The sequence below is a fragment of the Stegostoma tigrinum genome, chromosome 4, assembly GCF_030684315.1.
Source record: "Stegostoma tigrinum isolate sSteTig4 chromosome 4, sSteTig4.hap1, whole genome shotgun sequence".
In the NCBI taxonomy this organism is placed as follows: domain Eukaryota; kingdom Metazoa; phylum Chordata; class Chondrichthyes; order Orectolobiformes; family Stegostomatidae; genus Stegostoma; species Stegostoma tigrinum.
In genome coordinates this window covers 6958812-6986458 of record NC_081357.1, presented here as the reverse complement: position 1 = coordinate 6986458, position 27647 = coordinate 6958812, and the positions used below count along the sequence as shown (strand labels likewise).

Here is a 27647-nt window from a genome sequence, read left to right as displayed (position 1 = left end):
AGCATGTGAATTCATGATGATTGTGGTTCACCATGAGTGACTGCGATGTGTCAAGTGGCAAATGACATTAAATTCTTCACCAGGTGGGTGGGAGACCCTCATCTCTCCATCACTGACCTATATGGATTAAATCACTCCAGAGAAATCCAATGCATCTTTCGTTGCTGTGATCAGGATGAGAATAACTGCAGCTCCATTAGAGGTTGCTGCCTCTCCCTGGAGTTTAGTGCATTCCTCTGTCCTGCTGTGCAACAAAGCAAGACTTCTGAGTGTCAGAAGTAGAAAGTGTGCAGCGGATGGAATAACAATATTTTTGAAGGTTATGGATATGAGATGTTAATAGGATGTGGAAGAATGTGAGTGTTGGATGTCTAGATGATTTAGGGAGGTGTTTTGAGAGAATAATGCATACTGCTGTTACATTGAGATATGCTGCGCAGGTCAATGTTTGGGCAGAGATTGAAGGCTGGCATCTACAAGTGCTTCGCCATTTACCTTTTATCCTTAGGCGGCAGTCACTGAAACTCTTGTGGTACTAAATCCACCTTGCAGGGAGTACCTCAAAGACTTACAAGCATACCTGTTTTAATGTAACTGGCCCTTCTTCACATCAACAAAATTGTCTGGAACCTCATTAATTCCAGCATCACCCCACAAGGAAGAATCAAAGAACTTTGGAGCAGTCTTCCCACATCTCCATTCCATTCTGCAACCTTTAGAACTAAACCTTGGCAAGCAAGCAGTCTGAGGTCTGTCAGGGTCCTTTTAGGTGGAAATGCTCTCATTGACAGATGAGACATTCATTGTGCCTACACTTTCTGATAGGTCTTTAAGCGCAGAAGATGCTAATGCTGTGGTCAAGTTAAACAGCCACGGCAACACCTGCTGCAGGGTGATTGTGCTCCTGATCTGCTATCATCCCACCATCCCTTCACCTTCTGCAAATTGGTTGATTTGAAGAAAGTTATGTCCATTGTTTCCTACTATAAAACAGTTATTTTTTTTACCCAGGGTCTCAAAAGGTCTAACTTCCACTGTTTTTTCTTCCTACCTTACACCTAGTATAAGCATAAATTGTGAAGCACTGAGGCAAACTGCATTATCCAGCAAGTTATTTCCTGTCTTGCATGTTTGTGTGTGAGGAGTCTGACCAGAGTAGATAGGAGAAACTGGTCTCATTTCATGGAATGAGAGAGAACAAAGGGTAAAGATTTAAGGTAATTTGCAAAAGAAACACCCGTGACATGAGGAAAAGCTTTTCTCTGCAGTAAGCAGTTAGGATTTGGAACGCTCTCGTTCAGCACACAGTGGAAGTAGATTCAGTCGAGGCATTGAAGAGGGAATTGGTTTTGTGAAAAGGAAGAACAAGCAGGGATAAAGTGAGGAAGCTGGGGAGTAGTATGAAGTGAAAATTTCTTTCAGGGATCTGATACAGAAATGACAAGCTGAATAGTCTCTTTCTATGTTGTGACCATATTCATGAGTCCTTGCGTTTTAAACCTGGCATCGCCTCATTCCTACTTTCTAATGTAGCCTACCTGTAGTATCTTCAAATGAGAGAAAATTCACCACTGTGCTCCATGTCTTGCAGTAGTTTTATATTCGAACCAATTTATTCAGGCATCTTGACAAATCTCTGTAGCAGGTGGAATGTGAACCTGGACCTTCTGATCCAGACACTACTACTCCACCATAAAACCCCCCTAACATTCCTTCTGTTCTTTGAAAATGTTGTGGTGTAAGCACTAAGGGGTTTTGCCTTTTGCTTAGACTTCACAATAAATAAAATCAGCCCAAGACTCTTTGGTGCGTCGAGGTTTGGGTATTCAATAATGGAGTGCCTTATGAATCTTACGATAGAGTTTCAGTTCAGTGACGACTGTTGAGCTGATGATTCTGATGGTAGTGGCATATATTTACTCACCTTAAAGGAGGTCCCAGATTTGATGAAATTTTTCTCCAATACATTGTCCAGTGCAGGATCCAATTCTTCTTGCACATCTTCCAATAGCAGAGGGCGTCCAAGTGATAGACAATCCTCCAGGTGATTCCGGAAATACTTGTGGTTAAGCGATGTTACCTTTATAACAAAAGGAATTTGTCATTTGTAAGTATGTTTATCGACTGGGGGGGCAATGGAAACATAGTGGCAATGTTGCTTCACTTGTAATCCAGACTTATTTAAATTCACTTTAAGGATGTGCTGGCTAGGCCACTATTTATTGCCCATTCCTAATTACCCAGCGATCAGTTAAAAGTCAATCACATTGTTGTGGATTTGGAGTCACATGTAGGCCAGACCAGGTAAGGATGACGGATTTCCTTCTCTAAAGGACATTAGTGAACCACATATGTCTTCCCTGACAATTGACAATGGCTTCTTGGTCATGATTAAACCCTTAACTCCAAATTCTTTATTGAATTTAAATTCCACCATCTCCCATGGCAGGATTTGAACCCTGGACCACAGAACATTAGCTGAGATTCTGGATTAATATTCTAATGATAATATCACTAAGCCACTGCCTCCCAAATATGCTGTGATACTTCATTCAAATCCCACAATGACAGCTTGGCAGATGTAAATTCAATGAATTAAGAAAGTGGAAATAAAGAACTAAGCTGTAATAGTGATGTAAACACTGAGAAATCACTCATACTGTGAAGAGGAGAAAGTCCAATATCCCGACCTGGTCTGGTCAACAATAAATAATGTGGTTGTCTCTGAATGAACTAGCCATGCCATTCTAGCAGGTAGCTACAGATAAGTTCAACATGAATAAACTGCAGGTGGTCCATTTGGCACAGACCTAAGCACTGGGACAAAAAGGGCACAACCTGCTCAGGGGAAACTGAAAAATTCTCCTCACTGACATTTGGGTACTTGCGCCAACATTGGAGACTTGTCCCACAGACTAGTTGAGGAACAACTTAATGTACTTATACTATTGATTCCTGTGTTCTGTTCCATCACCCGGACAGACCTAGTAGAGGTAGTGACAGCACAGTGGTATACAGGCGGGCGGTGTCCTGAGAGTATTCAACATCCACTTCAGGTACTATGAAATCTCATGGCACTGGGTCAAATTTAGGCAGAGCAATTTCTGCTAATGCTAATCAATTGTCCACTGTCAGTTGATGGGAGATGGTGGAATTGAGGTAATGTCAGTAGAAATACAGAGGACCCAGCTACAGCTCCGGGGACATGGGGTCAAATCCCACCATGGCAGCTGGAGCAACTTAAAATAAATTCTGCTATCTCTTAAAATAAATTCATCCATTTGGAACATAGAGCTAATCACACTATTGGTGGCTCCAACACTAAGCATGTTTTAAAAATCCATCTGGTTAACCAATGTCTTTTAGGGAAGGAAATTTTCTTAACAAGTCTAGCCTATGTATATCTTAAGATGCATGGTAATGTTGATGACTGAACCACCCTCTGAATGGCTCAGCAACTTGGGTTGGACAATAAATGTTGACCTTGCAGCAGTGCCCACATCACATGAAAGAATAAAAGAAAGGCGGCTCAATGTTGGATACCACTTAGATGAATCACCGAAGATGGCATGAACAGAGATTATACTTTGAACGGGGTGGGGATTTTCAATATCCATCAAGATTGATTCTACTACACTACCACTGACTGAGATAGCCAGGATGGAAGGATATATTTCAAAAAATAAACTATTTTAGACATGGTAATGTATGACAAGATTGGATTAATGAATGACTTTATAATAAAGAACAATTTGGGAAAGAGTGCTCATTACATGACAGGATTTCACATTTAGTTGGTTACTAAGCAAAGACTGGTAAATTTTATCATTTTTCTCTAAGAAGGCCTTGACTGTGCAGACTACCCATTTGACCTCACTGTTGTTCTGTGCATATTGAGCTGAAGGGGATAGCTGTATGAAACCTTCTCAGTCAGTGAATTGTGTAAAGCAATCATTATCAAACTATGAAATGACCATCTCAGGGCTGCCGTGTATAGTAACAATCTCTTTGGGCATAGTGGTGGGGCAGTGGTATGGTTGTTCTACATCAAGTCATCATGAATGGTAATCAATTTTAAGAGAGAAGGTTTGACTTTGAAGATGAACAAATCCATTCTGAGGCATTCCCATGGGACCAATGAGAGTGATGAGGCCAGTAAAGCACCTTGTAGTTTTGCCAATGGACAGCACACATTACACAAATGGAGACTACATTTTCTATATACGAGAACACGAGGCAGATATCAGCCTGAGGAGCTTGAAAATCACAATGTGGTCATCATAAACTTGTAGGTCATCTAGAAGGCTAAGTTGATGGAGTTTCTCAAAGTATTGTTTGAAACTGCAAATAATGAGGGCATATGTAGGCTATCCCATGACACAATGCTCACATAGTTGATTGCATTCAGCATCAGTCTTCTGAATTGTCAGAATTTCTGAAGGATTACCAGGAGGAATTAGGAGCCAATAAAAAAATATAGGACGTGAGGTCTTCAACAAAGCAGACATTATTCAAGTGCAGGCTTTCCTACAGAGATAAAGTCAAATCGCATAAGATCTAATTGGAACCATTGGATTTGGGTGTCATCTTTGCCAAATGTTTAGTGTTGAAATGGGTCACCAGTTGGTTTATCAGGATTATAATCTTGTGGTCTAGCACATAGTCTGAGAAGTTTTTTTGGGTCCAGGTGACTGCCAGGCCCGCTTTCTCAAAGACCTTATATCACTGTCTTGCAAACTTACAGCACCCATCAATCATCAGGTGCCCGGCCTTATGGTAGATCACAAACAATAGGGCTCCCAGACTAATGAAGGATTGATGAGCTGCAAGAATGATGGGTCATTTGGGATTGTAATGGGGCAGATTTAGGGAGATATAAACATGATCTTGTTTGCATCAAAGGTCTGTTGTTGGTGCTTATCCCAGTGCCAAGCCTAGTCTGGTTTCACAAGTCACTGTTGCAGTTCAATGACATGGGTAGGAACTTCTCCAACTGTTAACCATGTCCATAAACTGCTGGAGCTCATTGTGGAGGGCAATAGAACATTCTTCATGGGTGCTGTGTTTTGGGCTCTGCCTTGACACAGTTGACAGTGTGTCCAGGAGGTTGGTGGTAGGCTTGGAAAATTCACTCATGGCTGAACCTAAGCCCCACGGCAAGTAAACACTGCAGCAGCATCTGTATTCTGGTATCATGCTCTATTGTAATGGAACTATGAAACAGAATATCACCCATATGACAAATAACTCTGTTGAGGCTCTCTAAGATCCTAGTTATAGCAAAAACAAAGTTGCTGGAAAAGCTCAGCAGGACTGGCAGCATCTGTGGAGGAGAAAACAGAGTTAACGTTTCGGGTCTGGTGACCCTTCCACAGAACTGATGGTGGCTGGGAAAATGTCAGTTTATATGCAGAAAATAGGGAAAATAGGGAGGTGGGTGGGGTAGGGAGTAAACAGTAGTATAGAGCCCAAAGAGAGAGAAAGACAGTTGGGCAGACAAAACAGTTGCTAATGATCAGGCTGGGAGGGTGAATAGTTGTTAATGGGGACTGTTACTGACTAACAACAGGGGGTGTGTAGTGACAGGCTATGTGGTAACAAGGCCTGGTGTGTGGGGTGGGGGTCTGGGACATGGGGGAGTTCAGGCCCTAAAATGATTGAACTCAATATTGAGTCCGGAGGGCTGTAGAGTCCCCTTGCAGAAAATGAGGTGTTGTTCATCCAGCTTGCGCTGGGCTTCACTGGAACACTGCAGCAAGCCGGAGACCGGGATGTTGGCCAGGGAGCAGGGTGATGCATTGAAGTGGCAGGCAACAGGTAGTTCAGGGTCTTTTTTGTGAGCAGAACGTAGATGTTCTGCGAAGCAGTCGCCAAGTCTACGCTTCTTTTCCCCAACGTAGAGGAGACCACATTGTGAGCAGCGAATGCAGTAGACTAGATTCTTAGAAGTACAGGTGAAGTGTTGCTTCACCTGGAAGGTACATTTGGCCCTTGGATACTGCGGAGGGAGGAGGTAAATGGGCAGGTGCTGCACCTTCACTGATTATAGGGGAAGGCACCATAGGGCTGTGGTGAGGTGTTGGAGGTGAGGGAGGTATGGACTAGGGTGTCCCGGAGGGAATGGTCCCTGTGGACGGCGGACAAGGGAGGGGAGGGGAATATGTGTCTGGTGGTGGTATCTTGCTGGAGGTGGCAGAAATGGCAGCTGACAATCTTCTCGATGTGGATGCTCGTGGGATGGTAGGTGAGGACAAGGGGCAGCCTATCACTGTTGCAGGAGGGAAGACAATGGGTGAGGGCAGAACTGGGGGAGAGGGGTCAGACCCGATTGAAGGCCCTGTTAACAACAGAGCTGGGGAATCCTCAGTTGAGAAAGAATGTGGACATTTTGGAGGCTCCCTTGTTGAAGTTGGCCTCATCTGAACTCGAGGAAACAAACGGAGGAGTCAGAGATAAACCAGGTGAAAGTGACGACAGGGTGGAAATTGGAGGCCAAATTGATGAAGTTTTCCAATTCTTGACGAGAGAGGGAAGCAGCACTGATGGTATCATCAATGTATTGGAGAGAGAGTTGTGGGTGGGGGCAGGAATAGGACTGGAACAAGGAATGTTCCATGTACCCCACAAAGAGAGAGGCATAACTCGGACCCATGCGGGTACCCACGGCAGCCCCTCTTACCTGAAGAAAATGAGAGGAGTTGAAAGTGAAGCTGCTGAGGGTGAGGACAAGCTCAGCCAAGCGGAGGAGGGTGGTGGTGGGTGGAGATGGTTCAGGTCAATGCTCCAGGGATGAGCAGGGAGCCCTAAGACCCTCCTGGTGGGGAATGGATGTGTAAAGGGATTGCACATCCATGGTAAAAAGGAGGTGGCTGGGGCCAGTAAACTGGAAGCTTTGAAACCGGCATGAGGTGTCAGATGAATCATGGATGAATATGGGTTATAGTAAGTTGGAAGCTGTTGGACGCTGAAGTAACACCAAATGGTAAACAATTAAAAAGGTATTTTCTGAAGGAAGTAATAAATGTGGCTAAGAATTTTGACTCTTCATCTAATAGGAATTGTCAAAAGTTATTGCTTGTCTCCACTTTTGCTGAGCTGTCACTGATGGATGCCATCGGATGAATATTTTGCTCTGTAGTATTATTGAACCATGTGAAATTTACGCAGGTACATGATGAACAACTGTAATTTGGATACTGGATACAAAGTTGACTGAGTAACAGGAAGGAAGCACAATAGTTAATGGATTCTTTTATGGGCTGGGGGAAGGTTTGTAATGAAGTTTGAATCACAGAATCCCTACAGTGCAGAAAGGGGCCATTCAGCCTATTGAACCTGCACTGACCTGCCAAAGAGCATTCCACCCAGGTCTATCACACGTAACCCTGCATTTACCACCTAACCTGCACATCTTTGGACTGTGAGAGGAAACTGGAACACCAAATGGAGACCCATGCAGCCAAAGGGCGAATGTGTAAATTCCACACAGACAGTCACCCAAGGCTGACATCGAACCCAGGTCTGTGACCACTAAGCTACCTTGCACAGTGATTGATATTGGGATCCTTGCTTTTCCTGATACGTATTAACGATCTAGACGTTGGTATACAGAGACAACTTCAAAATATTTGGCTGACATGAATTTTGGGATCATGTAAACTGTGATGGTAGTGTAAAATTTCAAAAAGAAAATGACAAGTTGGTGGAGTGGGCGGATTGGTGGAGGTGGAAATTCTATTTGGAGAAGTGTGAGGCAATGTACTTTGATACAAAGAACATGGAGAAACAGTACAAAATAATGGGTACTATTCTACTAAAGGGATTGCAGGAGCAGAAGGACCTGGGTGTATCTGTCCATGAAAAGGAACTGATTGAAGAATTCAAAATCATTGGTGGCCCAGACAGAGTAACTACTGAGAACGTGGTCCCATTAGTGAAAGGATTGAAAAGAAAGAAGTCTTAATTTAAAAAAATGTAAAAATTATATATGGAAAATATTTGTCATGCAATGAGTAGCTAATGTTATAATCCAGCTGATATTAATACTGGAGAAATCAGATCCCACAGTGAAACCTGGCTTATTACATCCATTTTTTTAAAGCCATAGAGGTCAGTTACTGCATGCACTCACAATTTGCAGCCAGTGTACTTTTAGTAAAAAGAATAAAATATTAAATAAAGGGAAAAAAAACCTTAAATATGGTACACTGAATGTAAAGTCTTGAAAGACTTTATTATAAACATCAGAAAATATTTAAATATTCATTTTATCCTTACAAATACCAAAAACCTACCAAAGCGACAACACGATCTCACACTAAATAAAAACCAAAAAGACTGCGGATGCTGTAAATCAGGAACAAAAACAAAGTTTCTGGAAAAGCTCAGCAGGTCTGGCAGCATCTGTGGAGGACAAAACAGAGTTAACGTTTCGGGTCTGGTGACCCTTCCTCAGAACAGTTTGGAGAAAGGGTCACCTGGAACCGAAACGTGAAACTCTGTTTTCTCCTCCACAGATGCTGCCAGACCTGATGAGCTTTTCCAGCAACTTTGTTTTTGTTCACGATCTCCACACTAAAGGCTTCTTAAGATTCTACAACCTTATCTGAAAAATAGTGATTGAAACTCCTGGGTTTCCTCGTGCTTCAGAAGTTGCTGTTGGAAACCATGCGCCTTTCCATTTCTGACCTGGAGCTATAAGCTTTCTTAGGAGCACAGAAGCTGACATTTCGGGCCTAGACCCCTTATCAGAAAAAGCTATTTTTGCTGTCTCTGCTGCAGTGTGTAGACACCGCATTAGTGTCAAACATGACCAGTCATTAATGCAGAGTGACACTCTCACCACAGGAGGGAGCACTTTAATGTAGCAGTAAGTTTTTAGGAATATGAGAACTACAGCTGCTGGAGATAACAAAGTGTGAAGCTGGATGAACACAGCAGGCCAAGCAGCATCTTTGGAGCACAAAAGCTGACATTTTGGGCCGAGACCCTTCATCAGAAAAAGCTTTTGTTATCTCGGATTCTCCAGCAGCTAGATCAGTGATAACGGGAGTGTAGGAGGGGAGGTAGGGAGGGGATGGGTCAGTCCAGGGAGGACGGAAAGGTCAAGGGGGCGGGATGAGGTTAGTAGGTAGGAAATGGGGTGCGGGTTGAGGTGGGAGGAGGGGATGGGTGAGAGGAACAACAGGTTAGGGAGGTGGGGATGAGCTGGGCTGGTTCTGGGATGCAGTGGTCGGCAGCGCCCTCGACCATGTCTCCCGCATTTACCGCAACTCATCCCTCACACCCCATCCCCACAATAGCCGCCAAAAGAGAATCCCCCTAATCCTCACATACCACCCCACCAACCTCTGGATCCAACGCTTCATCCTCCGATACTTCCGCCATCTGCAATCGACCCCACCACTAAAGACATTTTTCCATCCCCACCCTTATCTGCTTTCCGGAGGGACCACACTCTCCATGACTCCCTTGTCCGCTCCACACTCCCCTCCAACCCTACCATACCTGCCACTTTGCCCTGCAACTGCAGGAAGTCCTACACTTGCCCCCACACATCCTCCCTCACCCCCATCCCAGGCCCCAAGAAGACTTTCCACATCAAGCGTATGTTCATCTGCACATCTGCCAATGTGGTATATTGCATCCGCTGTACCCATTGTGGCCTCCTCTACATTGGGGAAACCAAGCGGAGGCTTGGGGACTGTTTTGCAGAACACCTCCGCTCGGTTCGCAGTAAACAACTGCACCTCCCAGTCGTGAAACATTTCAACTCCCCCTCCCATTCTTTAGATGACGTCTATCATGGGCCTCCTGCAGTGCCACAATGATGCCACCCGAAGGATGCAGGAACAGCAACTCATATTCTGCTTGGGAACCCTGCAGCCCCATGGTATCAAAGTGGACCTCACCAGCTTCAAAATCTCCCCTTCCCCCTACCGCATCCCAAAATCAGCCCAGCTCGTCCCCGCCTCTCTTGACCTGTCCGTTCTCCCTGGATTGACCTATCCCCTCCCTACCTCCCCACCTACACTCACCTCTACTGGCTCCATTCCCGCCTCTTTAACCCGTCTGTCTCCTTTCCACCTATCTTCTCCTCTATTTATCTTCGATCTGCCTCCCCCTCTCTCCCTATTTAATTCAGAACCCTCTCCCCCTCCCCCTTTTCTGATGAAGGGTCTAGGCCCGAAACGTCAGCTTTTGTGTTCCTAAAATGCTGCTTGGTCTGCTGTGTTCATCCAGCTCCACACTTTGTTATCTTGGCTTCAGTTTTTGCCATTTTCTCTACTCTGTAATTTTATTGTGCTCAGTTAGGTGATCCACAGACCCAAATGATAATAGAGTCATTATAATTGGTGTCAGCATTCTATGTTAGAAAGGAGAAACTTCACCATTCTTCATCATCAACAAGCAAATCCCTTTGGAATTCTGCTTCTGTAGATAATGAGATGAGGGAGGAACTGAGATTGCCTTGCCCTACTATCTCAGCTAGCTAACATTCTATGCCATGTCTTACTGTGAAAAGCAAACATTTGAGAGAGGTGTATTAAATAAACAAAAAAAAAGAACCTGTGGACGCTGGAAATCTGAAACAAAAAGAGTATCTGATGAAGGGTCTGGGCCCAAAACGTCATCTTTTGTGCTCCTAAGATGCTGCTTGGCTTGCTGTGTTCATCCAGCTCCACACTTAGTTATCTGTTATTGCTGGAGAATTCCCCTGTTTTGAAGAAGGGTCACTGGAACTGAAACATTAACTATACCTTCTCTCCACGGATACTCCCAGACCCGCTGAGTTTCTTCAGCAATTTGTTTTTATGTTATTTGAGAACAGTGTCTCTAGAGTCAGCAGGGTAAGGGGAGAAACCAATGAAGAAAATGAATTCTGCAGGGTGCTGATTAGTGGTATTCGGTTATTTCATGTTTGTGATTAATAGGATGCTTAAAAAAATCTGTTCATTCCTACCTGTAGTTCATTATTTTTCTCCTTCCTTTTGATCCAGGTTTTACCCTGTGTTTGAGGGTCAATAAGAAGTGGATACCGGGTTGCTTTGGTAACGATAATGCCATTCTGAACTGATAGGTCATCACTTGGTAAACCTTGCAGGTTCCACTCACTGATCTGAAAAGATAAAATAACACATAATTAATAAGGCAATGAAGTAAAGCTGGTGTCAACTATTGTTCTTAAATGATTCGTGAAGATCAAGTCAAATATTTAATAAAGAATGTCAGATACTGCCATTAGAGGTAGTTGTAGCAGGTACGCTAGTGATTATGATAATGGACTAACAGTGTGGTGATTCTCAGCTTAAATTTCATCTTTGAGCAATTTAGGCCTGTACTGTATGGATAAATGAGAGTATACTTAAGAGAGGAATTTATTGGAGTCATACCTGGTGAAAGGAAGATGGTTGTGGTTGTTGGAGGCCAGTCTTACCAGCTCTAGAACATGTCTGCTTGAGTTCCTAGGCTCAACTCCTTCAGCTGCTTCATCAATTACCTTCCCTCTATCAGAAATGGAGATGCTCACTGATGACTGCAAAATGTTCAGCACCAGCTCTTCAGACACCGAAGCAGTCCATGTTCAAATGCAACAAGATCTGGACAATACCCAGGATCGGGCTAAAAAGTGGTAAGTAACACTTGCCCAAGTAAATGCCAGGCAATTACCAAATCCAAAAAGACACAATCCAACCATCACCCCTTCATGTTCAGTGGTGTTTCTGTCACTGAATCCCCCACTATCAACATTCTATGGTTATCATTGACCAGAAACACAACTACAGTTGCCACAAAAGCACAATGGCTACAACAGCAGCTCAGAGATTAGGAATATTGCGGCAAGTAACTCATCACCTGACTCCCCAAAGCCTTTCAGTCATCTACAAGACTCAAGTCAGGATTGTGATGGAATACTCCCCCTTGCCTGGATGTGTGCAGCTCAAACTACACTTGAGAACCTTGACACCATCCCAGACAAAGGAGCCTGCTTGATTGGCACCAAATCCACGAGCATCCATACTCTCTGCAGCGATGCTCAGCAGCAGCAAGATGCACTACAGAAATTCACCAAACATGCTTAGACAGCACCTTCCAAACCCATAATCACTTCCATGTAGAAGGACAAGGATGGCGGATACGTAGGTAGAAGACCAGCTGCTTGGAAATTTATTACTGTTCTGATCAAAATCCCGGAGTTACTTCCTTCAGGGTGTTGCAGGTCCACCTACAGCAAATGGACTGCAACAGTTCAAAAAGGCAGCTCACCATCACCTTCTCAAGGGCAACCAGGAATGGACAACAAATGCTGGTGAGCCAGTGACACCCATGCCCCACATGTAAATAAATATAAGATACTAAAGGGAATTGACAAAGTAGATGTATGGAGACGTCACCTCATGTGGGGCAATTTAGAACGAGAGGTCATACTTTTAGGATAAGTGGTAGCAAATATAAACAGAGATGAAGGGGAATAACTTCTCTCAGAAAATGGTGGAATACTGAGTAAATTTAAGGAGTTTGTAATCGTAATAGGTTGAATTATTAAGGAAAGTCGGCAGAAAAATGAAGTTAGGCCAAGATGGGATCAACCATGACGATATGAAATGGCAGAGAAGCTTCAAGGGGCTGAATTGCCTAGTCCTAGTTCTTATGTTCTTATTATAAAGAGTAAAAATGGTAACGATGGATTGGGAAATATTTTTGAAAGGAAAGACAGTAGATAGGCAATGGCTCCAGAGATTCTGGAACAGTTCCTGCAGATTGGAGGGTAGCTAATGTAACCCCTCTATTTAAAAAGGGAAGTAAAGAGAAAAAAAGGAATTACAGATTAGTGAATCTGACGCCAGTAGTGGTTAAAGTAAGAATCACAGAGTCATAGAGCTTTACAGCATGAAAACAGACCCTTCAGTCTAACTTGTCCAATGTGACCAGACATGCTAAATTAATTTAGTCCCATTTGCCAGCATTTTGCCTGTATCTCTTTAAATCCTTCCTATTCATATACCCATCCAGATGCCTTTTAAATGTTGTAATTGTACCAGCCTACCATTTCCTCTGGCAGCTCATTCCATACATACACCCTGTGTGTGAAAAAGTTGCCCCTTACGTCCCTTTTAAATTGTAGCCCCTCTCATCTTAAACCTATGCCCTCTAGTTTTGGGCTCTGCTACCCTGGGGAAAAGGCCTTTGCTATTCACCCTATCTATGCCCCTCATGATTTTATAAACTTCCATAAGGTCACCTCTCAGCCTCTGACGCACTAGGAAAAACAGCCCCAGCCTATTCAGCCTCTCCCTTTGGCTCAAACCCTCCAACCCTGGCAACATCCTTGTAAACCTTTTCTGAACCCTTTCAAGTTTCACAACATCCTTCCTATAGCAGGGAGATCAGAATTGAATGCAGTATTCTAAAAGTAACCTAACTAATGTGCTGTACAGCTGCAACCTGACCTTCCAACTCCTGTACTCAATGCACTGACCAATAAAGGCAAGTGTACCAAATGCCTTCTTCACTATCCTTTCTACCTGTGACTCTACTTTCAAGGAACATTGAAACTCCACTCCAAGGTCTCTTTGTTCAGCAACACTCCCAGGACCTTGCCATTAAGTGTATAAATCCTGCCCTGATTAGCCTTTACAAAATGTAGCACTTTGCCTTTATCTAAATTGAACTGCACCTGCTATTCTTCGGCCCAGTGGCACATCTGATCAAGATCCACGATCAAGGATTTGTTAGCAGAGTATGTAGAAACAGTGGTAGAGTCAGAAATCAGTATGGACTTACGAAAAGGAAATCATATTGATACACCTACTGGAATTCTTTGAGGATATGCCTAGTAGTGTTGATTGGGAGATCCAAAGGATATGGTTTATTTGGACTTCCAGAAGGCTTTTTGACAAAGTCCCACATTAGAGATTAATGTGTAAAGTTAAAGTACTTGGGATTAGTGATAGCGTATTGAGACGGATAGAAAATTAGTTGGCAGAGAAGAAACAAAGTGTAGGAATAAATGGATCTTTTTCTGAATGGCAGGCAGTGAATTGTGGGTACAATTGTAGGGATTGATTCTAGGACCTCAGTTATTCACCAGAGGGGTACCAATATCCTGGGGGGTGTGGGGGGGGGGGGGGGGGGAGTGAAATTTGCTAATGCTCTTCGGGAGGGTTTAAACTAATTCAGCAGGGGGATGGGAACCTGAATTGTAGCTCCAGTGTACAGGAGGTTGAGAGCAGTGAGGTCATGAATAAGGTTTAAAGGTTGTAGGAGTGTACCAGCAGGCAGGAAGGTTGTTTGAACTGTGAAGGTTGTTTGAATGCCAGGAGCATCTGGAATAAGGTGGGTAAACTTGCAGCACGGGTTGGTACCTGGGACTTCAATGTTGTGGCCATTTTGGAGACATGGCTAGAGCAGGAGCAGGAATGGTTGTTGCAGGTTCCGGGTTTAGATGTTTCAGTAAGATCAGGTGGTAAAAGAGGGGGAGGTGTGGCACTGTTAGTCAAGACCAGTATTACGGTGGCAGAAAGGAAGTTTGCCTTTGGCCCCATAATACTTGGTGTCATTTAATGAAGAATATCAATACTGCCCACATCAAAGACCACATTAAAAAAATCACTAACACATTTTCTGTCTTAATTCTGGCACTATTTATGTTTTATGATGTACTACATTCCCTGAAGTTGAGTTTTAAGATTAATTATTATGGAACACACTTCAGATATGGTTCGAGTCAAAACTCTTTTATTACATACAAGCAGGCAAGAGGTTCAAACTCCTAGTTGTCTTTCTTAAAGCGTCTCTTTCTCTTTTTCCAAATACTCTGTATCTGAAATCTCTTCAAACTCTGAAATCTGTACAGCAAACAAGATTCACACAAAATTCTAATAGAACAAAAGACTGGCTTCAAAATATCTTCAACTATGTCCAATCTGCGACTCTTCAGGAATTACCATTATCTTCTGGAAAGGATGTTCTTTACATTACTAAAATCAGATGAACCAATGTGAAAATACAGGAGAACATCTTGGCCAGGAGCTATTTAACCCCTTCATTTTCCTTATTAGTCCTACATGCTATATTTCTTTAACTGATTCCTTCAGTTGCCGCTGCGTTGATTACTGCAGAATTGAACTCAGACTATGAGTAGCAGTTAAGCAGCTTATTTTCCTCTTGACTTTGAGGAGATGATGATTCATCACCCAGAAGCCCTGGCTAATACTTCCGAGACAAGTTCAAAATCTACAATGTCAACTGGTGGAATTTAGATTCAATTTGTCCATGAATCACAAAAAGCTAGTTCTCCCAATTTCAGCAGGTATGAGGGAAGGCAAATGGAACATTGGCCTTTATTTCAAATGGAATGGAGTCTAGAAATAAGGAGGCTTTGGTAAAACTATATGAGGTACTATTCAGATAATAGTACAGTTTTGGGCCCCTTATTAAAGGAAAGATATTGTAGCATTGAAGACAATCCAGAGATGGTTCACTAGGTTGGTACCTAGTATGGGGGGAGAGGAATTTAGAGAATGAGAGGTGATACTAGTACAGCTGTGACATTCTCCTTAACAGTAACACAACTTCCCCACCCCTTCACATCCTCCTCTATCTCAGCTGAAATGACGAAGCTCTGGAATGTTGCATGTCCAGTCCTGCCCTGCCCTTCTCTTGGATTGTGCCTCACTCTGGAGACTAAAGTCATAAAATCATGCAGTACAGAAGAGATCCTTCAGTCCATTGAGTCTGAACCCACAAAAACTGTGGAACAAAAACAAAGTTGCTGGAGCTCAGCAGGTCTGGCAGCATCTGTGAAGGGAAAACAGAGTTAACATTTCAGGTCTGGTGAATCTTCCTCAGACCCTCCGCACAAGAACTATGATAAATCTACGTTAGAATAGAATCTCTACAGTGTGGAAACAGGTCCTTCGGCCCAACAAGTCCACGCCGACTCATGGAGCATCCCACTCAGACCCATTCCCCTATTAGCCCACCTAATTGACACATCCCTGGATGTGAGTTTGCTCACTGAGCTAGAAGGTTCGTTTTCATTCGTTTCATCACCATTCTAGGTAACATCATCAGTGAGCCTCCGACGAAGTGCTGGTGTTATGTCCTGCTTTCTATTTATCTGGTTAGGTTTCCTTGGGTTGGTGATGTCATTTCCTGCATTGGTGGTGTCATTTCCTGTTTTTTTTCTCAGGGGATGGTAGATTGGCTCCAAATCAATGTGTTTGTTGATGGAGTTCCGGTTGGAATGCCATGCTTCTAGGAATTCTCGTGCATGTTTCTGTTTGGCTTGTCCTAGGATGGATGTGTTGACCCAATCAAAGTGGTGTCCTTCCTCATCTGTATGTAAGGATACGAGTGATAGTGGGTCATGTCATTTTGTGGCTAGTTGATGTTCATGTATCCTGGTGGCTAGCTTTCTGCCAGTTTGCCCAATGTAGTGTTTGTCACAGTTATGGCAAGGTATTTTGTAGATGACGTTCGTTTTATTTGTTGTCTGTATAGGGTCTTTTAAGTTCATTAGCTGCTGTTTTAGTGTGTTGGTGGCTAAAACAACCCAAGCTTAGTGAGCCTCTCTTCATAGAGAAAATGCTCTAACCCTAGGCAACACTAACACCCATTAGAGAAGGAAATCTGTGATCCATCCCTGGTTTACTCTATGTGAGACTCCAGATCTATAGCAATGTGATTGATTCTGAAGTGGCCTAGAAAACTATCTGCTCAAGACTAATGTGGGATGAATGACAAATGCTGGCCTTGCCAACAATACGTACATCCCCCCCATGAAGAATAAAAACAAGATTTCTTGTTTTTTCTTGTTAAATGTTATCCCCCTGAAAGTAGTCTTCTAGTTTTATTGGTTCCACACTGAATTTTATAAAATCTGGTGAGGCTTCACATGTTTTACCCCTAATAGTGGGTAAGTGGTACTGAAACAAGTACCCCTCCTAAATAGATCTTTTAAAAGTTTGAACAGCATACACAAACACAGGATGGCAAGATCAAGGCCTTCAGTGTCCTGTTTAAGGTGCAAAGAGTGAAATCTGAAACTCGGAGGAAAATAATTTCAGCTGGAAAAGATTAACATTTCTGTCTATCTGAAAAATTTTGAAATAAAGATGACTGTTAAATGACCGATATAAATGAAGAAATCTTTAACCAAGCCCGTAACATCTTTAAGAGGTATCAAACCAAACATTTTAAGAATACGCAACTTTTCACTACAGCACTAAAAAGCATTGTCATGAAAGTTAATAGATCGAAATGTGTGTGAGTCAGTCTTACCGTAGGCTGATCCACCAGAAAGCTTATGACGTTCATACTGTCTGTATAGGGTATTCTCTTTTTCTGCAATTCTGCTTCCCAAATTACTTTAAACAATATATCTCTGAAGGTTTGATTGAAAGGACCACTGTATGAGAGAAATCCGGTAGCCAACAGCACATCTCCCACCAACCTGAAGTGCAAGAGGCAAAGTGAAACGAACAGTGTATAATCAACAGTAGAGGGTATCAGTGTGAGATAAAAATCAACATTGTCAACCACTGGGCTATCTGTAAACACAATGCATTTCCCATGTTAGCATGGTGCGTGTTGAATTATTTGTCTCCATGTAATACAGCTATCTGAACCCTGTTTTTTGGGTGTTGTCGATGTGGTTTTCAAAACAAAGTGCTGTATGTACTGTGTGAGCAAACTTCTAGCATGGGTATGCTGGGTGTCACCTTGGGATGGTAATTTGTCTGAGCATCATATGTGTGTGTCTAGAACACAGAGTACGCAATGAGTGATGTTAACCTGGGGACAATTTCAAACTCACCACTTCAGTTGCTGTCCTCAATTAGACACATGTTCAGATGTGCTATTTAATGTGATCATTACTTTGTGGTCATGGCTGATTAAATCCCAGGACGGTGCTTTGCAAATATTTTCCTCCTGGTACTCCATTTCAAGGCTTGAATGTTGTGACACCTCAGTAGGCATAGAGAGTAGGAAAACAGCTGTTATAACTTGCTGAGAACTCTCTAACAATCACTGTCAGAGTTGCCACCCGACTTGAGTGCCACCAACTCTGTTTGGGAGGGATAGTAGGAACTGCCGATGTTGGAGAATCTGAGATAACGCGGTGTGAAGCTGAATGAACACAGCAGGCCAAGCAGCATCAGAGGAGCAGGAAAGTTGACATTTTGGGTCAAGACCTTTCTTCAGAAAATGTTTGGGAGCCCTGCTCTAGGGGCTATGCTTGAGTTTATGGAGCTGGTGTAGAGTGCAACAGATGTGCTGCATATGACACAAGGCTAAGTGGTGGCTCTAAAGATTCCAGTCAGAACAGCTTATTCCAGTACTGGGAGCTTTTCTTCATGCTCCTGCACAGTTACCTTTCGATCCCAAGGGGCTGTGGCTCTGTCCTATTTCTCATCTATGCATTGAGCCTGAGTGACTTTAACCAAAAAATGTTGTTAGTTTTCACACGTATGTTGATGCTCCACTTCACCCTTCGTCATTTTGGTTGGTGACAAACCAGGATGTCCAATGTGTTAGTAGGTACAATGAATCTCTTGGAGTGTGCAATGTGGACAATTCTCTTGTCCTCATGAGAGTCGCCTGCCGCAACAGAATTCTGAGTAGAGCTACAGGGGAATGCATTGCATGGTCCCTTTGTTATTGCAGGGAATGGCCAAACCCCTCTGATAATTAAACTAAAACAAGCCCCAATATGTTACTAAAAGGAGGAGAAGTTCCCCTCTAATAATTACCCAGTAAGCACCCAGAGAAGCTCACCTTTCCCATTGTAATCTAGTAAACAAGTGATTAAAAGAAAAAAAAGTTCCTGATCTCCACTTTACAAGTAACAAGAAACAATTTATTTGTTTAACCCAACAATGAACAAATTAACAAAATTATTAACAAACCAACAATTCACCCTTAGACTGCTAACTACTCTCTAACTGATCAAATTGTACCAGAATTCTGTTTAAGTAAAGATAAGTCCCACTAATATAAACCCAATTAATAAGAAGCAATAAATTATAACTTAATCTTTCCAAGTTCACGCAGACTGTCTTCTGGTATATTCTGTCATCTCCAGTCTCTTCACAAACACCTTTCTTCTGCTAATTCTGCTGTCAGGGATGTTTTATCTCTAATTTCTTCAATGAACTAAAATACCATGGTATCTTTGATTAATTGGATGGGCTTTCTCTGAGAACTAAATGGTGCTAATTTCAGCAGGTGGCAGTTGGCTCTCTCTGATTTTCCAAATATCCTTGTCTTATATACCCTTAGTGACAAACAAATTCTTATAACATGATTGGGTTCAGATTGTCAACACCGTCAAATTTAAATTCAAGATAACAAGGTGTAGAGCTGGATGAATACTGCAGGCCAAACAGCATCAGAGGAGCAGGAATGCTGACGTTTTGGGCCTAGACCCTTCTTCAGAAAAAAAAAGACGGGACTCGGCCTGAAACATCAGCCTTCTTGCTCCTCTGATGCTGCTTGGCCTTCTCTGTTCATCCAGTTCTACATCTTGTTATCTCAGATTCTCCAGCATCTGCAGTTCCTGCTATCCCAGATTTAAATTCAATTGGCTTTCTGTTTCTAGGTGCTTTGTTTAAACAAATTTTGCCCAAATTCAAAGTCGTTATCAATCATCAAAAAATGACTGCTGTTTACCTGTCACCTGTAAGGCTTTTTTGATACACTTATTTCAATTTTTGAGGCTCTCTGTATTGGCAACTTCAGCTGTTGCTCGCAGACATACATTTTTTAAAGAAATTCTAAGTACAGACGAAGCATGAGTCTCTTAAAAGGAACCACACATTTTAGCTTCCTGCCTTCTGTTCCAAAACTACTGTACCCAACTTCGTAGCACCTTTAAAAGATCATATGCTTTCTCTGTGCTTAGAGATTTAAAATGGATGTACATGAGCAGCAGCTTGAAAGTTTGCAAGTACACAGAAAGTGCCCGAATTGAAACATTTGTATTGAAAGGCTGTACATTTAGCAGGCCAAGCAGCAAATTTTTTTTTCACCAAGACAACAGGCTTTTGACTCCATTTCAACCAGGCACTGAGATACTAAAATACCTACTAAATTTATGTCTGATTGTTTTGACAACTTAGGACCAATCCTATTGTAAGAAATACTGATATGTCATCTGGGGTATAAAAGAGGGCACAGTTGGAGAAAGACCCCAGAGCTAGCTGACATCGACTACAGCTAATGGCCCTCAGCTCTCAAGAAAAAATTGCTGGCTCTCACAGCCTCCTCTATGTCTTAGAGAAAGCATAATCTAAATAGCAACAGTACCAGTGGCGTAACTAGTTAATATTACTGACAGAGAAGGCACGGAACATTCTGGAAGACTTGTAACCTGTCTGTTATTTTGAGAGACTAACCTCCTTTTTTATTTATAAGTGGGACTTGGATTTATTGGAATAGCATACTATTAGAATCTTGTTTTATTCAGAAGTTAGTAGCTTTAAGGGATTTATTCGGTTTGTTAGTAGTTTAGTTAATTTGTTAGAGTTAGGTAAATAAATTGTTACTTGTTGACTTTGAAGTGAGTGTCAGGGGTTTACTTTATTTAACCACTAGAAGTTGCTGAAAGGCAGGTTCACCATATTTCACACTCTTTTTACAGATTATGGTGAAAGGTGCTGCTGTATGGGTGTTTCAGATTCAGTTCTCGGAGAGGGTTCAATCTCTGTTTTATAGCAGTTTTTAAAAAATTCCTTCAAATTTCACCACTTTCTATGTGAGACAGATGATAGATGTAAACATTTGTCTTGATTTGTTCACCCTCTTGTTCTCCCACTGCAGTACACAGAGGAACCCCACTGTATTGTAGTTCCAACCCTTCCTTGCCCACTTGCCCCTATCATTGTGATTCATCCCTTTCCATCTCAGTTTCTCATTTTTGCTTAACAAAATTGAATCAGTGAGCCGGATGTTAATGAATATTCATAGCATGCTAATAAATGCAACAGAGGTTCAGGATTCAGAAAAACCCGGCATGTGTGAAGGGTTTTCTGGTCTTAATATAAGACTTTAAGCCATCAGTGGGAAACTGAACTTTTGCCTCCTGGCTTAATACTTTTCCCTGGTTACCCTTAGAAACATTCTGGATGGATCTGGAAGTTTCCATACACTGTGCCTATCTTCTTAAGAGACAGCATATACCATAAATTGAAATTAACCAAAGGCTAATAAGACATGGAGACTCAAGGTTATTAATATCAGATGAAAAACATTTCTTGAGGAACTTAAGGAACCACAGGCTAGCAAATGTCCAGGACCTGACCGTATAAGTTCTGGAATTTTAAAAGAGATAACTACAGAAATATTGGATGTGCCAGGTAGATTTTTCAAAATTACCAACATTCTTGAATGACGCCAGAATTTAGAATATGTGCTGGCACAATTCAAATAAAAAAGCAAGAGAAAAAAACACAGCCGAGAACAGGCCAGTAAACCTGATTTTAGTCATTGAGAAAATGTTGCAGTCCATTATTAAAGTGTTAACAATACATTTAGAAAATGACAAAGACTGGACAAAAGTTTTTTTTGTGGAAATGTAATCAGCAGAATAGAAAAAGGATAAGCAGTAGATGTAATGTATTCAGATTTTCAAAAGGTGTTTGATAATGTGCGATGCAAAAGGCATAGAAGCTTAGAGACAAGGTATTGGAGTAATATATAAGCTTTGATAAAAGACAGATTAATTGACAGGGAGCGCAGAAAGGAATAAATGGAGCATTTTAATTTGAGAGACTTGTAACGCAACATGTGGAATTCTGCAAGATACGTGTGAAACCCCAGCTATTTATAACTTGTATTAGTGACTTACATGGAGAGACTGAGTTCCTTGGCTGATGATATAAAACTCTGTGGGAATTTAAGCTTTGAGGACACAAAACGCCTCTGGGGGCAGCACCAAAATGACACATGATATAATAAAGTTGTAAGGTTTCAAAGACACAAAATGGCTGACAAGGGATAAACAGTATTAAAAGAGCTTGCTCCAAAATTTAAGTGAAACATAATGGTACCTTTGAACAGGGCTACTCCAAGATGAACAACCCTACAAGCAAACCATCCAAGACAGTTTGATAAGAGGATGGCTCATGACAGACGCAAATTCATTAAAATACAATGAGTGATTGATTCCAGCCTCCTTAATGAAAGGATGTTGTCCATTAGGTGAACAGCACCAGTTAGAACAAGGGGTGTGAATCTCACGCTAAGTCATTAAGCAGCTATGAAAACAACAGTTAAAGTTACTTTGTAGCAATCAGTTGTATCTTTGAAGTATTCACAATATAATGATTCTTCAGATAATCACAGAGATAGATTTCAACGTAATTAAAGATACACATATAACCAGCGTATAATCGAAGCATTAAGGGAAAAACATTTAAACCTAGACGTGAAAGTTAATCAGTCTCAGGAAATGTTTTCCTTATTTTTTAAAAAGATGCCTGGCATATCCTTAACAAAACAGATTGTTCACAACTTATTAGTTAAAGAGTAAAACTAATGTTATAATAAAAAATTAATACTATGAATCTGATAGTAGTTAATTAAAACCAACAGTTTTTTATATTTTTTCTATATATAATTAGGACGGCGGAAAAATATAAGAGATGTAACAGAATTTGACATGGACAGCACATGGAATACAATGAATAGCAGCAATCAAACAGTCCTTAGAGATAAGCAAGTCTAGGGCAGACCTGATGGAGTTTCACCAGTAACTTTGGAATATGAATTAATAGGATGCACAGAAAGATCCCAAGACCTGGTGATTACAATGTCTATTAAACACCATGGGATCATGGGAACCTGGGAACGTTCATGGGAATGCCGATCATTGATTAAATGTTTCACAGAACTGGGTGTATGGAATAAGGGGAAGGACACAGTGCCCGTGCTGTATGTGATTTTTGTAACTCAAAATGAATAAAAACTGAAAGAACTGCGGACGCTGTAAATCAGGAACAAAAACAAAGTTGCTGAAAAAACTCAGCAGATCGGGCAGCAACTGTGAAAGAAAAAACAGAGTTAACATTTCAGTGATAATGGGAACTGCAGATGCTGGAGAATCCAAGATAACAAAGTGTGGAGCTGGATGAACACAGCAGCTAAGCAGCATCTCAGGAGCACAAAAGCTGACGTTTTGGGCCGAGACCCTTCATCAGTGAGGGGGATGGGGAGAGGGAACTGGAATAAATAGGGAGAGAGGGGGAGGTGGACTGAAGATGGAGAGAAAACAAGATAGGTAGAGAGGAGAGTATAGGTGGGGAGGTAGGGAGGGGATAGGTCAGTCCAGGGAAGACGGACAGGTCAAGGAGGCGGGATGAGGTGGTAGGTAGGAAATGGAGGTGCGGCTTGGGGTGGGAGGAAGGGATGGGTGAGAGGAAGAACAGGTTAGGGAAGCAGAGACAGGCTGGGCTGGTTGTGTGATGCTGTGGGGGGAGGGGAAGAACTGGGCTGGTTTTGGGATGCAGTGGGGGAAGGGGAGATTTTGAAACTTTTGAAGTCCACATTGATACGATTGGGCTGCAGGGTTCCCAAGTGGAATATGGGTTGCTGTTCCTGCAACCTTCGGGTGCCATCATTGTGGCACTGCAGGAGGCCTATGATGGACATGTCGTCTGAGGAATGGGAGGGGGAGTTGAAATGGTTCGCGACTGGGAGGTGCAGTTGTTTGTTGCGAACAGAGTGGAGGTGTTCTGCAAAGCGGTCCCCTAGCCTCCGCTTGGTTTCCCCAATGTAGAGGAAGCCACACCGGGTGCAATGGATACAATATACCACATTGGCAGATGTGCAGGTGAACATCTGCTTGATATGGAAGGTCATCTTGGGGCCTGGGATAGGGGTGAGGGAGGAGGTGTGGGGGCAAGTGTAGCGCTTCCTGCGGTTGCAGGGGAAGGTGCCGGGTGTGGTGGGGGTGGAGGGGAGTGTGGAGCGGACAAGGGAGTCGCGGAGAGAGAGGTCTCTCCAGAAGGCAGACAAGGGTGAGGATGGAAAAATGTCTTGGGTGGTGGGGTTGGATTGTAGGTGGCAGAAGTGTCGGAGGACGATACGTTGTATCCGGAGGTTGGTGGGGTGGTATGTGAGAATGAGGGGGATCCTCTGGGGGTGGTTGTGGCGGGGGCGGGGTGTGAGGGATGTGTTGCGGGGAATGCGGGAGACGCGGTCAAAGGCGTTCTCAACCACTTTACCTACTACCTCATCCCGCCTCCTTGACCTGTCCCTGGACTGACCTATCCCCTCCCTACCTCCTCACCTATACTCTCCTCTCTACCTATCTTGTTTTCTCTCCATCTTCGGTCCGCCTCCCCCTCTCTCCCTATTTATTCCAGTTCCCTCTCCCCATCCCCCTCTCTGATGAAGGGTCTAGGCCCAAAACGTCAGGTTTTGTGCTCCTGAGATGCTGCTTGGCCTGCTGTGTTCATCCAGCTCCATACTTTGTTAACATTTCAGGTCCGGTGACCCTTCCTCAGAACTGATGGTGGCTGGGAAAGCATCAGTTCATATGCAGAAAAAAGGGGAGGGGAATGGGGTAGGGAGTAAACAATAGGATAGAGCCTAACAAGAGAGAAGAGCAGTTGGATGGACAAAGAGTTGATAATGATCAGACTGGGAGGGTGAATCGTTGTGTTTTATTTACACTAAATTATCATGCAGATACAGCAAGCAATTAGAGAGGCAAATGGCATGGTGATCTTTGTTGCAAGGAAATTGGAATTAAAGGATAAAGAAGCCTTGCTAAAATTGCATAGTCCTTTGAAAAACTACAGCTGGAATATTGTGTGTAGTTTGGTATTCATATTTAAGGAGGCATGTACTTGAATTGCAGGCTGGTGCAGTGAAATTTCTCTGGATGGGCCCTGGAGGAATATGGTTACACTATGATGTGAGGCTTTTTATATTCATTCATGGGGTGTGAGCATCATTAGCAATTCAACACTTTGTCTTAATTCACTCCTGGAATGTGGGCTTCATTGTTGGGGGTGGTTGTCGCCCATCCCTAGTTACTCCTGATATGGTGGTGGTGAGTTGCCTTCTTGAACCACTGCAGTCCCTATGCTGTAGGTAAACTCACATTAGGGTGAGAATTCCAGGATTGTGACCCAATGACAGTAAAGGAATGTTGACATATTTCCAAGTCAAGATGTTGAGTGGCTTGGAGGGGAACCTGCAGGCAAGTATATGTACCTGCTAAGACAACAAAATGTGAGGCTGGATGAACACAGCAGGCCAAGCAGCATCTCAGGAGCACAAAAGCTGACGTTTCGGGCCTAGACCCTTCATCAGAGAGGGGGATGGGGGGAGGGAACTGGAATAAATAGGGAGAGAGGGGGAGGCGGACCGAAGATGGAGAGTGAAGAAGATAGGTGGAGAGAGTGTAGGTGGGGAGGTAGGGAGGGGATAGGTCAGTCCAGGGAAGACGGACAGGTCAAGGAGGTGGGATGAGGTTAGTAGGTAGATGGGGGTGCGGCTTGGGGTGGGAGGAAGGGATGGGTGAGAGGAAGAACCGGTTAGGGAGGCAGAGGCAGGTTGGACTGGTTTTGGGATGCAGTGGGTGGGGGGGAAGAGCTGGGCTGGTTGTGTGGTGCAGTGGGGGGAGGGGATGAACTGGGCTGGTTTAGGGATGCAGTTGGGGAAGGGGAGATTTTGAAACTGGTGAAGTCCACATTGATACCATTAGGCTGCAGGGTTCCCAGGCGGAATATGAGTTGCTGTTCCAGCCAGACACCTCCTCAGGGCTATACCAGCCCACACCATGCTGCTGCCAGTGGCTCACTCTACGCGGAAGTGCGAGTTCCTTTCCCAGCTTCACAGGTTGGCAGTTTCTGGAGCTATGCTGCCTCTGAAGATGCTGCCGATCTGGAAAACATTGAAGCCGCCTTCCTGATGAAGTGTTCTCCTTATCAGGTAGGTTCAGCGAAAACTAAATAAAACTGAGAAAAGAACAAAGATAGAAAAGGAAAAAGAAAAAGAAAAAATGCAGATGAAGAGGACAAGCCTGGGCACAGGAGCCCAAATGCTGTCTAATCCATGCTGCCATCTTGTTAGGGTGCCGATTAGAATGCCAAATCACACTTTAGACTTGTGTCTTGTGGACAACTTGTGGGGATTCAGGAGGCGAATTACTTGCTGCAGTAGTCCTCACGTCTGACCCACTGTTGTAACCATTGTACTTATATGGCTAGTTCACTTTAGTTTCTTGTCAATGGTAACTCCTAGGACAATAATAGTGGGGTAAATTAGAGATAGTAACACTACTTAATACCAGTGGGTGGTGGTTGGATTGTCTCTTATTGGAAATGGACACAGCCTGGCATTTATGTGGCGCAACTATTACTTGCCACTTGTCACCCCAAGCCTGAATATTTTCTCCCGGTCTTATCGCATTTGGATGTGGACTACTTCAACATCTGAGGAGTCACGAATGGTGCTGAATGTTGTGCAAAGTTCACTGCATGCCCCCATTTCTGACCTTATAATGGAGGGAAGGCCATTGATGAAGCAGCTGAAGATGGCTGGTCCTAGGACACTACCCTGAGGAACTCTAGCAGAGATATCCTGGTATTGTGATGACTGACCCCCAACAACCACGACCATCTCCCTATGTGTCAGGTATGACTCCAACCTTGGAAGCGTTTTCTTCCCGATTCCTATTGACTAGTTTTGCTTGTTCTCCTTGATGCTACAGTTAGTCAAAGGCAGCCTGGATGTCAAGGGCTGTCACTCTCACCTCACCCCTGGAATTGTGCTGTGCTGTAATGTTCTATGTTCTATGTTCTATGAATTCAGTTCTTTTTCCCATGTTTGAACCAAGGCTGTAGTGGGGTCAGGAGCTGAGTCCTCCTGTCAGAACTCAAATTGAATGCCAGTGAGCAGGTTTTTGCTGAGCAAGTGCTGCTTGATAGCACAGTCAATGAAACTTCCATCATTTTGCTGATTGTTGAGCGTAGACTGTGGGATGGTAATTGGCTGGGTTGGATTTGTCCTGCTCTTTGTGTACATCACATACGCGAACAATTTTCAGCATTTTGGGTGGATGTCAGCGATGTAACTGTACTGAAACAGCTTGGCTAGGGGAGTGGCAAGTTCTGGAGCACAGGTCTTCGGTAGTATTGCCAGAATTTTGACAGGATCCATAGCCTTTGCAGTATCCATCGCCTGTAACTGTTCATTGATATCAAGTGAAGTGAATGAAATTGGCTGAAGACTGGCATCTGTGATGCTGGGTATCTCTGGATGAGGCTGAGACGGATCAGAAACTTGGCATTTCTGGCTGAAGATTGATGATATCTTTTGCATCTTTTACTGATATCTTATCTTTTGTACTGATGTGTTAGCATTTGTTACCCATCCCTGATTTCCCTTAAGAATGTTGAGTAAATTGGGTCAATGTTCTCTTGAGTTTCAGAGAACGAGTAGTGATCTGATTGAAATGTGGAGAATTCTGAAAGGACTCAATAACGGAAGCTGGTAGATAAATTCTCCAGCTGCAATATCTAGAACACAGTGAGATAGCCTCAAGGAAAGATGTCAACCATTTAAGATAACAAAGTGTGGGGCTAGATGAACATAGCAAGCCAAGCAGCATCTTAGGAGAACAAAAGTTA

General features: G+C 43.1%; 1 protein-coding gene across 1 annotated transcript in view; it reads right to left on the bottom strand.

The window, feature by feature from the left end:
• Positions 1-27647, bottom strand: part of LOC125452340 (dynein axonemal heavy chain 8-like) — a 1165100-nt gene that overhangs the window by 179195 nt on the left and 958258 nt on the right. The window contains exons 78-80 of the mRNA XM_059645122.1: positions 17287-17458; positions 10964-11119; positions 1925-2080 (exon numbers count right to left, since the gene is read on the bottom strand). Of these exons, the coding sequence (XP_059501105.1) occupies positions 1925-2080; positions 10964-11119; positions 17287-17458 (484 nt within the window). The remainder of the gene's footprint in view (positions 1-1924; positions 2081-10963; positions 11120-17286; positions 17459-27647) is intronic.